The sequence below is a fragment of the Protopterus annectens genome, chromosome 5.part0, assembly GCF_019279795.1.
Source record: "Protopterus annectens isolate FY-2018-M chromosome 5.part0, PAN1.0, whole genome shotgun sequence".
Classification (NCBI taxonomy): domain Eukaryota; kingdom Metazoa; phylum Chordata; order Ceratodontiformes; family Protopteridae; genus Protopterus; species Protopterus annectens.
The window spans coordinates 1,078,176,494-1,078,192,588 of NC_056735.1; the positions used below are offsets into that span (position 1 = coordinate 1,078,176,494).

The 16,095-nt window shown below is 38.8% G+C and overlaps 1 protein-coding gene across 2 annotated transcripts in view; it reads left to right on the forward strand.

Moving 5' to 3' along the window:
- The first annotated feature begins 6,922 nt into the window (after positions 1–6,922).
- The window catches only part of SLC9A2 (solute carrier family 9 member A2), a 959,164-nt gene continuing 949,991 nt past the window's right edge, over positions 6,923–16,095 (forward strand). For both annotated transcript variants that reach the window (XM_044070947.1, XM_044070948.1), the window contains exon 1: positions 6,923–7,680. In XM_044070947.1, coding sequence (XP_043926882.1) covers positions 7,401–7,680 — 280 coding nt within the window. In that variant the 5' untranslated portion in view covers positions 6,923–7,400. The remainder of the gene's footprint in view (positions 7,681–16,095) is intronic.

Consider the following 16,095-nt stretch of genomic DNA (forward strand, 5'->3'; position numbering starts at 1 on the left):
TTGCTAAATTCTGAAATAGAATCCCCACACAAATAAAACTCTCCGGCAAACTCAATAGTTTTAAACCATTGTTTAAACAACATCTTAACCAATGCTTGTCCTGCACATGCTCATCTCAAGGTTGAGACTTTTTATTCGCCATATGATACTCTCCTTAAACAGAATATACTCAACCTCTCACTGAAATGACAAAACAATTTTTATACATAACTGCTCCCTGTACAATCCATTAAGTTGCACGTGGGCTTTCTCTTTAGTAACTTCCACCTCTGTAAAATCTTAGAATGTATAAATGTAACTGCCGTCTGTGTATAAATATAAATAGAAATGTAAGTACTCTGTGCTTAACTGGAACTTGGTATAAAGCAATGTAAGCAAATGGAGCCTTTCTCACTGGGCCTCCTCTGAAAATGGGTATTTTCCTAGTAAATTTATTTCTGTCTTTATCAGAAGGAAGTAGTTTAGTGGACGGCAAAAATTTAGGTTTGTCAGAAGAGACAGACATGATGGAAGGATCAGCAGAAGGACATCTGTACGAAAACCTGCAATCATCAGACTCCTTGTAAAATCTGCCAGTTTTTTTAGGGGCTGGATGTTGAGAATCAGGGGGAAAAGATGTTGCTGAAAAGTTATCTAAAAGGGCAGCCAAGACTAGAGGTACAGCAGAGGTTTTGGGAGACTCCATCTGGAGGTGTTCATAATACCTCTTTTGAATATCAGAAACTGAGAGCAGTTCCATTTGAAATATTCCATCATGTGAGAAATAGTGTCCCTAAAGGAGAGTACTTCTTAGACAGAAAGCCTGGACTAACAGAATCTTCCACCTCAGATCAATTGTCCAAGGGAGAAGGGATTTGAGAAGCATATGCCAAAGATTCATCCCCAGAATCCAGTTCTATTTTATAGGATTCTTGCTCTCTGGGCCTCTTAAGAGAAGTAGATGACCAGGGAGGAGCAGGCACAGAAACTCCTTAAGGAGGTTTTAAGGCTATTAAGGCATTAAACAACCCCTGGGTAAAATCCTGCTATTCACATTGAGCATTTTCAACAGCAGGAGAAATATGCATAATTAGTTATCATTTTTCTTTTGAGGGATGTCTGGCCAAAAAAAACCTAGGAGGTTTGGACCTTTGCCAACACTCATCCAACATAGTAGGAATTTCCTCCTGAACTAGGATTAGCAGTATCACCCTCAGTCTCTCAGATATAATCAGCCGAGGTTCCCCTTCAATCTCCAGAGTGGACATGCTTAAAGCCTGTGAGGTTGTGTGAGAAGGATCCATGCCAGGCTCCAACATGCGGATTGGCAGAGGAATCTGAGATAACAACCAGATGATCCTCTGGGTTTTCACCAGCCTTGAGAGAGACATCTGAGGCAGGCGAGACAGCAGCCAAATTAGACCTGAGTTTTTTGGCCTTTTTCTTGGCTGGTGTCTGACCTTCAGGGTGGGAAGACTGTGCCACAGCACCTTGCACCAACAATTTAAGACACTGGTTCTCCAGGTAAATTGACAAGGAGGAGAGATGACTACGTAGGGTCTTGGGGACAAATGCTTAGCAGACAGAACACTGTATATGGTCATGAGAAGCACCCAAACAGAAGAAACATGTACTTGTGATGATCTTAGGGGGAATCTGCCTCCAACACTGACATTTTCCCTTTTTTGATGACATGCGAACACACCAAATAAAAATAGAAATACATAAAAACTTTAAAAGAGCACTTATCTGAAGCAAGGCTCGGTAACTAGCACAGAAGAAGGAGCATTCAGACCGATGATCAAGGATGGCATTCAGACTGCTGGCAAAAACGTTCTGTGGTATGCATGTCTGTATGTCATCTTTATGCCCTATGCCTTGTGTTGGGAGCATATATGTGATGTACAATGTCTATAAATTGCTAAGACTTTCGTATACTGGCTGGACGTTGAGCTGCCCTTGGCAAAAGATCTCTTATGTAAAGAATATTGCAACAGTAATATGGAAAGACATTTAAATGCTATGCAGCAAATCACACAATGATGAAATAGGGGTCTGGCATACGATCATAATCAGAAGTCAAATGCATACTGATGTACTGGATAAATATGGAGTATTACAGTAAATCTTTACCTAATTTTGAAAGTATGCTTTCTGTAGTCCAGGGTTTGATTCACTCAGCCTCCATTTCTTATGGCATTATCAGCACAACATAAGTGGAATGTTTTCCTTAACTGTGCAAATCTGAGCTAGTCACTTAACCATGAAGGTCAATGGAAATCAGTGTAAATACAAGAGAGTACAGTCTGGTACAATACTGTTACTGAGTCACAGTTTACAGCCTTTCCGCTGTCAAGAAGCATTTCATAACAATGTATGCCTTCCTTGGGGACATGTCATTTGCATGTTTTTCTGACCATTCGTGTTGTCAAGGGATATACACTATGGCAGAATTGGAGAATGCTCCTGTTCTTTATTTTGATCTACAGGTTTATGCTTAGACATTTCAGTATCACTAGACTTTCTGATGAATAATAGAAAACACTGGACCACACCAGTGTTTTTGTGTAGCTCTCAGAATGTTTCAGCAGTTGCATAACATCTAGGAGCTGCTGCATATCATCTCAACCACTGCTCTCCACTTCTTTGTTCAATAAACAGAGGCAAAGCTAAAAATAATGGGTAGAAAAAACATCATTGTTACTGGTACCTCTCAAGTGACCTCAATATGAGTAATGTTCCTCATTCTGAATCTTAGAAAGTCCATTTTCCTCACTATTCCACATTTGAAGGGCATGTTATGCATTCAGTGTTATGAATTTTTATAATTAATGTCATGCACAGTCAGGAGATAATGAAAAGTTTTTTGTTTTACCACATTTAGTGGCAACAACAGTTTCAAGTGATAATGGAGAACAGTGGAGTTTGCAAAACCATGTCACTCAGTATTCCGGATTTGTACATACACGTGGTCCAGTGCTCTCCATTACTGCTGGCTTTCCTAGCAAAGCTACAGTTATTGCTATCAATATAAATCTGTGTTTCACCAACTACAAAACAGTGCCCCCCCCCCCCCCATGCTCATTACTAACAGCTGTACATGTTGAAGGAGAAAAATTGCAGAAAACAATTTTCAAATTTTCATTAAAAAAGAAAAAGAAAGTACTCCTCCTAGTCATGTTAAAGGAATGGATATAGGTAACAGAACGTGACTAAGACACAACACATTATAATCTCACCACCAGAACCTAATTCTGTCACTCTTTGTGAGAAATGTCATGAAGAAACAGTACACAGTGGCTTACCAGAGCAGTACCAACAACATTACACAACTATAAACCCAGTACTACGTAGCATTACTTGAAATATAGTAATATGAAACAGAATAAGCAGAATTGTAGAGTAATAGCACTGGAAAACAGTTTTTATGCTTCACATAAAATTCTGACAATTTGATAAAAAAATTAATCTGACATCTATATTTTCTCCCCTGTCCCTTTTGTAAATAAGAGTACATAGTATATTTTCCAAGTGAATGCTGCCTCCATTGCTGCTTCATAAAAATCGCCTTAACATTCAAAGTGTAAACTAAAAATTAAAATATCAAGGAATACACAAGGAGGGAGCTACAGTACTTTACACGTCCAAAGCCTGGCAGTGCGGCCTTTTGTTATGAAATATATACCTCAGATTCAGCACTTATAAATCATCAGGTTTACCAAAAGCATTAAATTTTATTTGACAATCTATCTTGCCACTATGAATATGGTAATATAAACCACCATTTTAAGTGTCATATAAAACGTTTTTGCTAATTCCCATATAAAAGGTCCTTTAAATTTTAGTCCTACACTATATTCTGCTTTAGATTTGACTTATCTTCTACTCGTTTATTTTGGGCCCTCTTAAACTCCTTGTTCAGTTATTTCCCCTATTCTTACCTGCTCCTTTCTCTCTTTGTCTTTATCCTCCAATATGTTGTTGGGAGCCAGTTGACAGTCTTTATAAAACGTTAGTCCTTGTAAAAGGCCTTAGCTACAACACCGTATGCTTTAATAGCCATTGTGACAAATCTGATTCAGTGAAAATGGCAAATAAAATGAAAACATATATTATGCATTATTGTCTAAAACACACAATGTTAAATGACAATATACCTATCTGGCTACGTTTATGAATCTTTTACGAAACCTTATTTCCAGATCACGAATGTCAGTTGTGTTTTAACTCGTTGGCCACAATAGAACGCTCAGCGATGACGCCACAATCACACACCATTTGTGACATTTTGTATGTAATCATTGGCATTGCACGAAGCCTCGCCCACAGGTTATGATGGTCACTCGACACAGAAAGCCTGCGATGTCATCCGGGTGCTGCACACCACCACTCTCTATGCAAGTTAATACTTTTCAACTGTACTGCTAATGGTGTTATTGTCCATGTTTCGATCTGGCACTTATTACAGACTTTTCATGCTCAGACATGGTAAGCTAAATAGGCCATGTCGGTGCAAGGTCACAGTAGGGTTACCGCCTGTCCCACTTTGCGAGGGACAGTCCCTCTTTGGACAGTTGCGTCCTGTAGAAAAATTGTAAAAACGGCAAATGTCCTGAGATTTTAGGGCAAAATTATTTCCTATATTTTATGTAATAGTTCCATAAAACAGTTATTCTGTATCTGAAACACTTAAATGGTATAAGAATCAGAATAAGCAACAACATGTTACAAGAATAAGCTTTTATTTAGTCAAAAAAGTGAAGTTCTGTCCTTTGTACTGGTCAGGGGTATGTTTTGGCCTGCAAAATCTGATGCTTGTACCACAATTGTCCCACTTTGGGCATTTGAAAAGGTGGCAATCCTAGGTGACAGCCATTGAGCTAAATATGACATAGCCAAGAGAAGGGGCACACAGGAGTAATGAGCGTCAGATCTCAACATCTGAGCAAAAATAATCATAGCAAGAAGGTACTGAACAGGAGGATTTTGTAACTTTTCACAATAAAAGGTCTTCATAAACAGGTCTGACTTTAATGGAGAACATCTATTAATCTATGAAAACTGAGGCTAAATAAAAGAACCGATATGATAGCACTAAGCGTAAATGATTCATAGTAGCTGAGACACATGAGCACAGAGTATGGAAGTCATGAGGTTGGTATATGAGTATTGCAGGTAAAGAGACTATAACGTTTAACTGTTAAAAGTGAATAAAATCATGTTAGTAAGGAGCTACTGCTAGCTACCCGCTGCAGTTGCTAACAGATAAGCGGGCGCAGCTGCTTCAAAGAATGCCTGTACTAGTACCAATACTCTACTGATGCCCGATCCGCAGGTTGATGTGCCCATCACACCCCCTGAAAGCTTCAGCCCGGAGCACGGCACCCACCCCCTTAGGTCCACCTTCACCATGCTACTTCCTTTAACTCTGATTAAAGTTTAACCGCAACGCAGATGACAAATGTGCCAATTATTTTATACTGCTCAAAGTACATAATATGGATAGATACATCCAGAACAAATTATTTTTCCATTTTAATAATATGCTGCATTTGCTCTATAAAATCATGCTAGACGGTGGTGTATTGGGTGGCACTATCTCTTTATGGCGTTGGATCTCCCAGCTGAGTTCTGAGAGGTATGGTTCTTAGCTGGGGTACTGTAACGTCCTAAGGTCAACCCGAAGTGAACCTGCGATTCTACACGCCCATAGCGATCAGCGAGTCCTGCAACAAACTGGCATCCAGATTTTTTTTTCCTTTCATGCATTCAGAAATCGAAATTGTTAAACCCGGGCCCTCACAGAGCGAATATGTTCAGAGTTTGTTTAGAGCTGCCACCTCTTCAAAAGCCGAAAGTGGTACTTTTTTTGTATAAAGGTGAGATTTTGCAGGATAAAACATACCCACGGCTTGTGCAAAGAGCACGTTTTTGCCATTCTTGCAGTATTTGAGTTGCTTATGCTATTTCATAAAACATGTAGATGTTTAGATATAAAATAAATGTTTTATGCAGGTATTAAAGAGAACTTGTAATTTTTTTGTCCAAAAATCTCAGGACATTTGCCATTTTTTTATTTCTCCCCTGCAAGACACAGCTGCTCAAAGAGGGAGGTGGTAACTACCGCGTGATGTGGTGAAATATATTACTGTTGGTGGTCTTTCATAGTCATACCTTTCTCCAGATTTGCGCCTCATATTTTAGTGTATTACTGATAAAAAATGTAGTTTTCTTACACATCACTGTCATGATCCGAGGACTGAAGTCACTAAACAATGACATACGTTTTAGTTTCAGGCTTCAAATCTTCGGAAACTATGTTAACACAGACTGTTACTCTATAGTTCATCGTTTAGTACTAGGCTGACTGCCCTTACAAGCCATTTTAAGCCTAGCCAATTATCCCCTGTGAGGCTCAAACCCTGCACCTTGTGTTTTTAAGGGAAACACCTTAGCCATTAAGTCACCGTCCCAACCGTAATGACTTTCAAAGTTTATAAGAACAATATTTAAAACCTGTTCCTGTTTTTGGGGCTTTGTTACCCAGTTTTTCAGGCTTTGCCCAGATTTCTTTAACTAAGAGGTTCAGAGGTATGATAGCAGTACATGTCTTCATTAGCTTTACGGACAGTATAGAGCTCAGCCCCACTGTTTACAGCTTCTCTCACATAAACAAATAGTAAGAGGTACATATGTGCTACACACACACACACACACACACACACACACACACACACACACACTCTTACTGCCAAGCGTTTTGCCTGCTAAAAATTAATCTGTTTAAAAGCACGGCTTGTTAAACTGTACTTTGTCAAGAACTGAAACTACAATTAGGTAAGAAACTATTCTGCCATTTGTGCAATACAGGTAGCTTGACGACAAGGGCGGGGTACGTGTGGCATTAGTAATAGTCTCTAGTTAAAGTAGCAAGTGACACAAACACACCTTCTGCACGCCTTTCCACCAGAACCCGCATAGGAAGGCATGGAACAATGAACAGGTACCCTGCTGTCACTCCGTTCCACACACCGATTTGTGCAGGAAGCATAGTGGCAGCAGTAACAAGATACCCAAGGTGACTTTAACAAAACAGAAACCAGGACAGTTAAGGTGTCTGACTCTGTACCTGTCATAGCCACAACTAAATGTGAAATTACTAGTTTCGGGTGCTTTTTCCTTCTTTGCAGGTCTCACCTGAGCTGCCGCAAGTGGCGACTCTGAATCCTTCAACCGTCGGAAGAAGTAAATCGTGCTGGATTAAAGCCTGAATCAGCTTTTTAAACAATTTAAATATCAAGCAGACGCAAAACATCTAAGTTGAAAATGATGGGGAGTGAGCAGTAGCAGAAGTCACGTTTTATTCATAACGATCCTCTGGTGTCTACCCACCTGTGCACCCCCCCCCCCCCAAGCTGACTATGGTTCCAGGGATGATAGCCAGGGGCTGGCCTCTCTTACTGACAGCTGTGATGGGGCCTCTTCAGGAGTCCGCTGCTGACAATGTCCGTTTGTTCGCACTCACCAATGAGAGCTCCATTTCTGGACGGAAAACAGGTGAACGGGCATTTCACGGGGAGCAGGTATCCCACGTACAGGACGAGGAGGAAAGGCTGCACGTTTTCACTCTGGTTTACAACTATGTACAGATCCCGTTTGAGATTACACTATGGATTCTCCTGGCTTCCTTAGCTAAAATTGGTAAGTGAAAGACTGGCAAATCCTGGAAGAAAATGTCTGGATAAGTGTTAGAAGTTATAGTTGGTGACTGAAAAATAACTGTACAGTTCTGTTTGTTACATCATCAGTCTTCCTCTATGCCAGTTTTAAGGTAAGCTGTTCACTGCTACTGCCACTGCTTGGTGAATGTGTAGGAAAACCTACCGTGTTAATCAGAACTTCAGGCTTCCCTTATTTCCTGCCTTTTTGTTGTAACATGCTTCTGTTTCAACTAGCAAAAGCCCAGTAAAAAAGTACTTCACTAATTGCTGGTCATAGCAGGTGCAATACCAATGTTGCACAGCGCTGTCTGAAAGACAGTTGCCAAAAATTGCGTTGTTTGCTTATTAGTCTACTCATTCAGTTTGTTAAGCAGGTGGGTTAAACGTGACCCTTTTCAGTCTCGATCTGGGTCATATTGAGACTAGGGTTACCACTTGTCCCACCTTGCGAGGGACAGTCCCTCTATGGGCTGGTGCGTCCTGCAAAAAAATTTAAAAAAATGGCAGATGTTCTGAGATTTTAGGACAAATTTATTTCCTATATTCTATGCAATAGTTGCATAAAACATTTATTCTGTATCTGAAACACCTAAATGTTATAAGAAGCAGAATATGCAACTAAAATGCTACAAGAATAAACTTTTAATTAGGCAAAAAAGTGAAGTTCTGTCCTTTGTACTGGCTGTGGATATGTTTCGCCCTGCAAAATCTGATGTTTGTACCAAAAATGTCCCACTTTGGTATTTGAAAAGGTGGCAACCCTAACAGTCACTGTATTTTCATTTGTTTACCGGGGTAGCGCTGATCTCCATGGGGCATTTTTAGACTCAACCAGGAGGGCTATCTGTTTAAGTGACTTGCTAAGAGTCACACAAGCAATGGAAGCTCAGGCTGAGGGAATCAAAATCTGAATAACTGGACGACTGTTAATGGTTCCTTAGTATTCGGCGCCATCTGGCAGGGAAAAGCATTTTTTAAGAATAAGCAGTTTGTTAGAGAAAAAATGTTTTATCTGTCTATCCATCTAGGGTTACCACCTGTCCCACTTTGCGAGTGACACTTGTGTCCTGACAAAAAAATATTAAAAAATGGCAAATGTCCTGAGATTGTCGGACATAATTATTTCCTATATTTTATGTAATAGTTGCATAAAACAATTATTCTGTATCTAAAGTACCTAAATGTTATAAGAAACAGAATAAGCAACTAAAATGCTACAATAATAAGCTTTTAGTTAGGCAAAAAAGTTAAGTTCTATCATTTGTACTTACCATATGTATGTGTCGGCCTGTAAAATCTGATGTTTGTACCGAAAATATCCCACTATGGCAATTTGAAAAGGTGGCAACCCTATATCCATCTTATCTGTCTATCTACTTGGTGCTTTTTGTCTGGGGTAGAGCACTGCTCAAAGATAGAACCATTCCAGGAGTGCAAACTGAATGAGCTAAACAAATGAGACAGGACCAAAAAAAAAAATCACCCAAGACACAAGTATGAAAAATATGTAATAATAAAAATAATATAAAAAGAGTAGAATATCACACAATCTAAGCACCTTTAAACACAATTATTTAAGTTGTCTGAAATATTTAAGATTTCAGAACTTAAATACATTAAAGCATAGCTGGCCTTAGGCATAGGCCAACTAGGTGGCTGCCTGTGGCGCTGCTCTAGCAAGGGAGCCTTTCCAGTAATCTGGATGGTGTAGGTTGACCAGGATGGGGGCACAGGGAGGTGTTGGGGGGCACTGTGGAGACCTTTTGCCTAGTTCACCAGTTGACCAAAGGCCGGTCCTCCATTAAAGATCAATTGAGGATAGAAAGTACAAATAAAGCTAATTACTGTAGGGGAATTACATAAGATTTCGTTAGTAGCCGATAGTGGGAATATGAGGGAGAAGAATGTGGTATATGGCTGTGTTAGTCTGTTAGGATGATTTTTGTTTGTTTTAGACAAGTCTGGCTAGAATTCATGGCTTAGCAAGAATATTTACACATTTACAGATGTGTTTTGGTACCGATTTTTAAGAATACGGGTGATGTGCAGAGCTGTAGTAACTACAGAGGGATTAAAATGATCAGTCACAGCATGAAGTTATGGAAAAGAGTAGTGAAGATAGGTTAAGAAGGGACCTGATGATTACTGATCAGCAGTATGGTTTCATGCCGGGAGAGAGCACTACAGATGCAATGTTTGTTCTAAAGAGTGTTGATGGAAAAGTACAGAAAATGTCAGAAGGAGTTGCATTGTGTTATTGTAGACTTAGAGAAAGCATATGACAGGGTGCCTAGAGAGGAGTTGTGGTATTGTATGAGGAAGTCAGGAGTGGCAGAGAAGTATGTGAGAGTGGTACAGGATATGTACAAGGGTAGTGTGACAGCGGTGAGGTCTGCGGTGGGAGTGATGGATTTGTTTAAGGTGGAGGTGGGGTTACATCAAGGATCAGCTCTGAGCCCTTTCTTATTTGCAATGGTGATGGACAGGTTGACAGACGAGATAAGACAGGAGTCCCCGTGGACTATGATGTTTGCAGATGACTTTGTGATCTGTAGTGAGTGTAGGGAACAGGTGGAGGAGACCCTGGAGAGATGGAGATATGCTCTAGAGAGAAGAGGAATGAAGGTCAGCAGGACCAAGACAGAATATGTGTGTGTGAATGAGAGGGAAGATAGAGGAATGGGGAGGATGCAAGGAGTAGAGTTGGTGAAGGTGGATGAGTTTAAATACTTGGGGTCAATAGTTCAGAGTAACGGTGAGTGTGGAAGAGAGGTGAAGAAGAGAGTACAGGCAAGATGGAGTGGGTGGAGAAGAGTGTCAGGAGTGATTTGTGACAGACGAGTACCTGTAAGAGTGAAAGGGAAGGCCTACAAGAGGGTAGTGAGACCAGCTATGTTATATGGGTTGGAGACAGTGGCACTGACAAAAAGGCAGGAATTTGAGCTGGTTGTGGCAGAATTAAAGATGTTAAGGTTTGCACTGGGTGTGACGAAGGTGGACAGGATTAGGAATAAGTATATTAGAGGGTCAGCCCAGTTTGAAGGTTTGGAGACAAAGCCAGAGAGGCACGATTACATTGGTTTGGACATGTGCTGAGGAGGGATGCTGAGTATATTGGGAAAAAGATGCTAAGGATGAAGCTACCAGGTAACAGGAAAAGAGGAAGGCCTAAGATAAGGTTTATGGATTTGGTGAGAGAGGACATGCAGGTGGTTGGTGTGACAGAGCAAGATGCAGAGAACAGGAAGAAATGGAAACAGGTGATCTGCTGTGGTGACTCCTAATGGGAACAGCCAAAGAAGATGATGACAGATGTTCACACTTTGGGGAAAGTATAAATACATTTACACATAGTGATAAAGCATAGTAAAATTCATATAATAGAGCACAAGATGCATAAGGAGTAATACAGTGATATCAACATTAGTTGCTGTAAGATTTTTGCAACAACAGGTACAGTTTCAGCTGCCCATCTTACAAGTATCTCCAAATGGAGTTGCACACACACACACACACACACACACACACACACACACACACACACACACACACACACACACACACACACACATCATCCACCACACAAACACACAATCACTCTACTACATGAAAGCAGGGGGGCAAGCCCCCCCACACCCCCCTACTTAAATATACTCACTCCGAGGTCGCACTACATGCAAACACACACAAAACACCACCACACAAGCTACTTTCTCTTCGCACACACACATCACAGCAACAAAACACACTGACAAACACCACAGCCCCTACCCAAACCCCTTAACACACACACACACACACACACACACACACACACACACACACACACACACACACACACACACACACACACACACACACACACACACACTTACCTGAATACATGGCCATAGTGGAACTTTAGAAGCGTGAAATTCAAAACCTCTGGCATTTGAGGTTTTGAATTTCGCGTTTCTAAACATTCGCTATTATGGGGTTTTGACTTTTTGGGCTCGAGATACTGAAATTCGAGATTTCAGTATTTCGAGCTTCTGAAGTGAACCCATGTATGTATGTATGTATGTATGCATGTATATCTGTCTATATGGTAAGTAATGTTACAGAAAGTTTTTGGTAAGGCATGTAGTTAGGGTCAGGAATAGCACAGATAACTAAGGTAGAACATTGTGGAAAAACCCTACCTCTGCCCCCAATCCTAATCATGCATCTTACCTTATACCAAAAAAAAAAAAAACTTTCAGTAACACTATCACTATAGGGACAAAACTGAGTTGAATTTTGCTAGAATTATGGTTAGTACATTGGAAAAGGAAATTTTGTTTCCATTTTCAATGTAATGTGTGTGTTGGTTAGTCAAGTGGTCGAAATGCTTAGTTCTGTTTTTTGTGTCAAAAATTTACATGTCAACCATTCACAATGTAATCATATACATATTATATGTATGTGTATATGTATATAGACACACACAATTTCTCACATGCCAGTAACAGGTGCAGGTGGATAGTATCAAGTATGGTTTTAGCTAACAGAGATTTTATCGCTACAAAATAAAATAAAAACAATGGATTTATTACTGTTCCTTGTTCTTAATTAAAAAGTCTGCATTCCTTTTCTGTTGCATAACAAAAGCATTTAGGCATTATTATGTGTACGTAACACATATATTCTTACAGTCCATTACAGCACAGATCCTGCTGGTATTATAGACTTAGGAAAAAAAGATAAGTATTGCTAGAATTAATTTTATAACTGTTTTGCATTATCTTCTTTGAATTTCCAATATTCGAATGAAACACATAACCATGTCAGCAGTAAGTTTTACTCCATTAGATATTATGGCCAAAATGCCTTCAAAAACAGAGTCTGTCCTCTAAGGCTGTCACTAGAGATTATTGAATGTCTATAAAATATGTTCCTCTAAAACTTAAAAGGATTCAAGAAAAATTCTTGCACAATTGCAAGTCAGCATGACTGCTCCTAATGCTGATTTCCACCATGTACTACTGAAACCATCTGACTCATAAATGTCACTTTATTAATAACATAGAATACTGCATATAGTAAGCGATTTAGACTAACCTACATTATGCAACATGCATATGCCATTGTGAAAGGCCAGTTAAACTCTGTACTTTATGGTGTATACAGTATGGTTGCAGAAGGGCAGTCATCTCTCTTCTGAGTGCTGCCTATGGCACAATGTTATTTAGTCACTGCTGCGTGGGCTGAGGAGTGCACTACCTATGAATGTTTCCTTAGCACCTGACCCCACCCCTTTCTCTTGGCAGCAAAGCATCTTGGCATGCTTTGTGCAGCTCTAAGTTATACTAGTCATATGTTGTCAAGACAATCTTGTAGTACACAAGCCAGATTAAAATTCAGCTGCCCATCTAACATAGCATATTCAGTTGAGTCTTCACCTTAACAAATGATGCATTTGTTTAGAATATGCAGAGTGTCTGGATATTCATAACAGGAGCCACCCCAGATAGTAACCATGGTTGATAGTTCAATAAGCAAGGAAATTGTGAGGGGGATACCATTAACAAAAAGCTGCCTGTGACAACAACTTATAGAATACGTTAATTTTGGGATAACATCTACAGGCAGTTTCTGTCTTATTGTTATTTTTTGGTTAATGGTGAAGCCCAACCACTTTAGAAAATTGAATACTGTTTGCTGTCTTCACATTTTGTGTATGTAGGTCATACCACCTTGCAGGTTTCAGTGGCTAATATCTTCCCAACCTCTATATAGTATTTCATCAATGAAAGAGAGGCTTATCAAGCAATTTCACTCTGTTTTTGGGAGTTGATGGTCACAGCTGGCAACTTTTAAGCACTGATATAGTTTTTGATCCTCAGTGCCTGCAGCTGAACTTTTTCATGCACCAAAGCCAGTTTCAGAAACAAGTCTTGAAGTGCTCTTTATCCAAGTGAGATTGGTTTGCAATTACATAGCTACCATCAGAGGCAACAAACAACTTGAATTCAAGATTATAAGTCCACTGTTTATACATGGTATCAGTATTGTTATATTTATAATGGTCAGTCTCAGTTTTATTTATTATATTTATAATGCTCTGAGGATATCTTCAAATACTGACATTACAAAGGAGAAAAGCTTCACAAATGCTCACAAATAACTGCACTTGATTTAAAAAACACATTTTTGTTCTGACCAAGAGAAATATTTTTTAAACTGAAATTATGGTCCAAAAACAATATTTACAAATCCATTGTTGCTTAGAATATTCAACTGTGACATACAAGAACAATTTTCTGTTCACCTTCCGCTACTGACTTATGGAGGAAGAAGTAGGAGGGATGCAATTGGACAATTAATACTACAGACACTAGGGGTTGCACCTGTCAAAAGAACACAGCATGGTTTAAATTATGGAAGTGGGGAGAATGGCCTTAGACAATTAACAGTATATGATTTAATATATTCAGATGTAGCATGTGCTCCTGGAAATTAACATTGCATATTTTATTTTGCAAATTGGGAGGGGTGCCACTGACTTGATTAAAACTACATTGTTTAATATATGGAAGTGGGAGGGAGCCATGGAGAATTACTAGGTAGTTTAAAATATGAAAGTGAGACGGGGTGCTCCTGGACATTTACATTACTTTTTTGGTATGTGGGATGGTGGTCCTGGGACAGCTAACAGTGCATGATTTATAACATCATAGTTATTGGTTTTCAGAGATAAATAACACATACTTATGTATATGTAAAGAGAAGTGTCATTACAGGCCAAGCTATTACAGCAACAAGATGTAATTAGGAAAATCATTTTAAGAAGGAGTTAATAAGTTTTGAGCAATTATTTTGGAAAGAGGGTATGATTTAGAGTTCATTAGAAGTATTTTACAAAAGATAAATTTAAATAGCAGCAAAAAACTGTGCAACTTTATTGGAAAATTGCAAAAAAAAAAAGTAGGAATGAGATTGTTAAATAAAAAGAAAAGTACAGATTATAGTTTTGCATGTTTTTATAGATACTGTTGATGCAATAATTAGAAATTGGAGAACAACAGAAAGCAATGCAAATTTAAGCAAAGTAACATGAAAAAGCCTCTTGATTTAAATTAAGTGAGAATTTGAAATATATTGTGGAGAAAGTTTAATAAACATAGTGAAAAATGTTGATACTTTACACGTGTTTTGTTGATTTTGTTAATGCGGGTATTAATATACAGATTGATAGAATGGAAAGAAGTTATTCATGTCTGGGCAGAGTTACTTGCAATTCAGAAAAGGTAGTATATTCACAACAATACATAATGCATTCTACAGAGGTAAAAATTAAAAGGAATTATTTTATACAGTGATGTGACTAAAATAAGGTGAATATATTATATAAGCACTCCATTTAATATAAAAACTTAAAACAATGTTTTTATGTTTTAGATTATGTAGAAAACCTGACATATACTTATCTAAATAGTATGCTGGAAAATAATGAATTAATTTGGCAAACTAAATTGGATGCTATCGCTCCTCCTGCTTTAAATGATCCAATTAATGTTAAATGTCCTTTAAAACTGAATGGAAATAGAAAGACTATATGACTAGTTTAAGACTAGGGAAGTATATGGGTTGTAATTAGTAGACCGAAATGCTAAACTTTATTTTGAGTGTAAATGTGTACATTTCTGCATGGCTTCAGTGGTGGTTCCAAAGAACATTATTGTTCCTTTTTGGTTTAAGTTATGCTCTTGATCAGACTGGACAGCATTTCAGGTGCAAATAGCGCTGCATGGTTTAATACAGAAATTTAGGAGGGGGTTTAATACACATAATTGGGGGGAGTAGACAATCAACACTACATATTTTAATATACAGTAGTGATGGATACCCCATGACAATCAACAATAGTGTTTTATATATGTATGTGGGAGGGTTACCCCTGGATAATTAACAGGTCATGTTTTAATAGATGGGAGGTGATGGGTGTCTCTGGACACTTAACACTACATGCTTTAATATAGGAAAGTGGAGTGTGTGTCCCTAGACAATTAGCAGCATACCCATTAATATACAGAAGTGGGAGGGGTGTTCCTGTATAATTAGCAACATGCATGTTAATGTGCAGGAATGGGAGGGGTGTTCCTTGATAATTAGCACTATACATGTTAATGTACAGGAGTGGGACAGGTGTCCCTGAACAATTAGGATGTATGTTAATATACAGAAGCGGGAAGGGTGTTTCTTGACAACTAGCACCATGCATGTTAATATACAGAAGTGGGAGAGGTGTTTCTGGATAGTTAGCACTATATTCTTAATATATGGAAGTTGGAATGGTGCTACTAGACATGTAACATAGCATGATTTAATATACAGATGTGAGAAAGGTGCCTTTGCACAACTGATACTACATAGT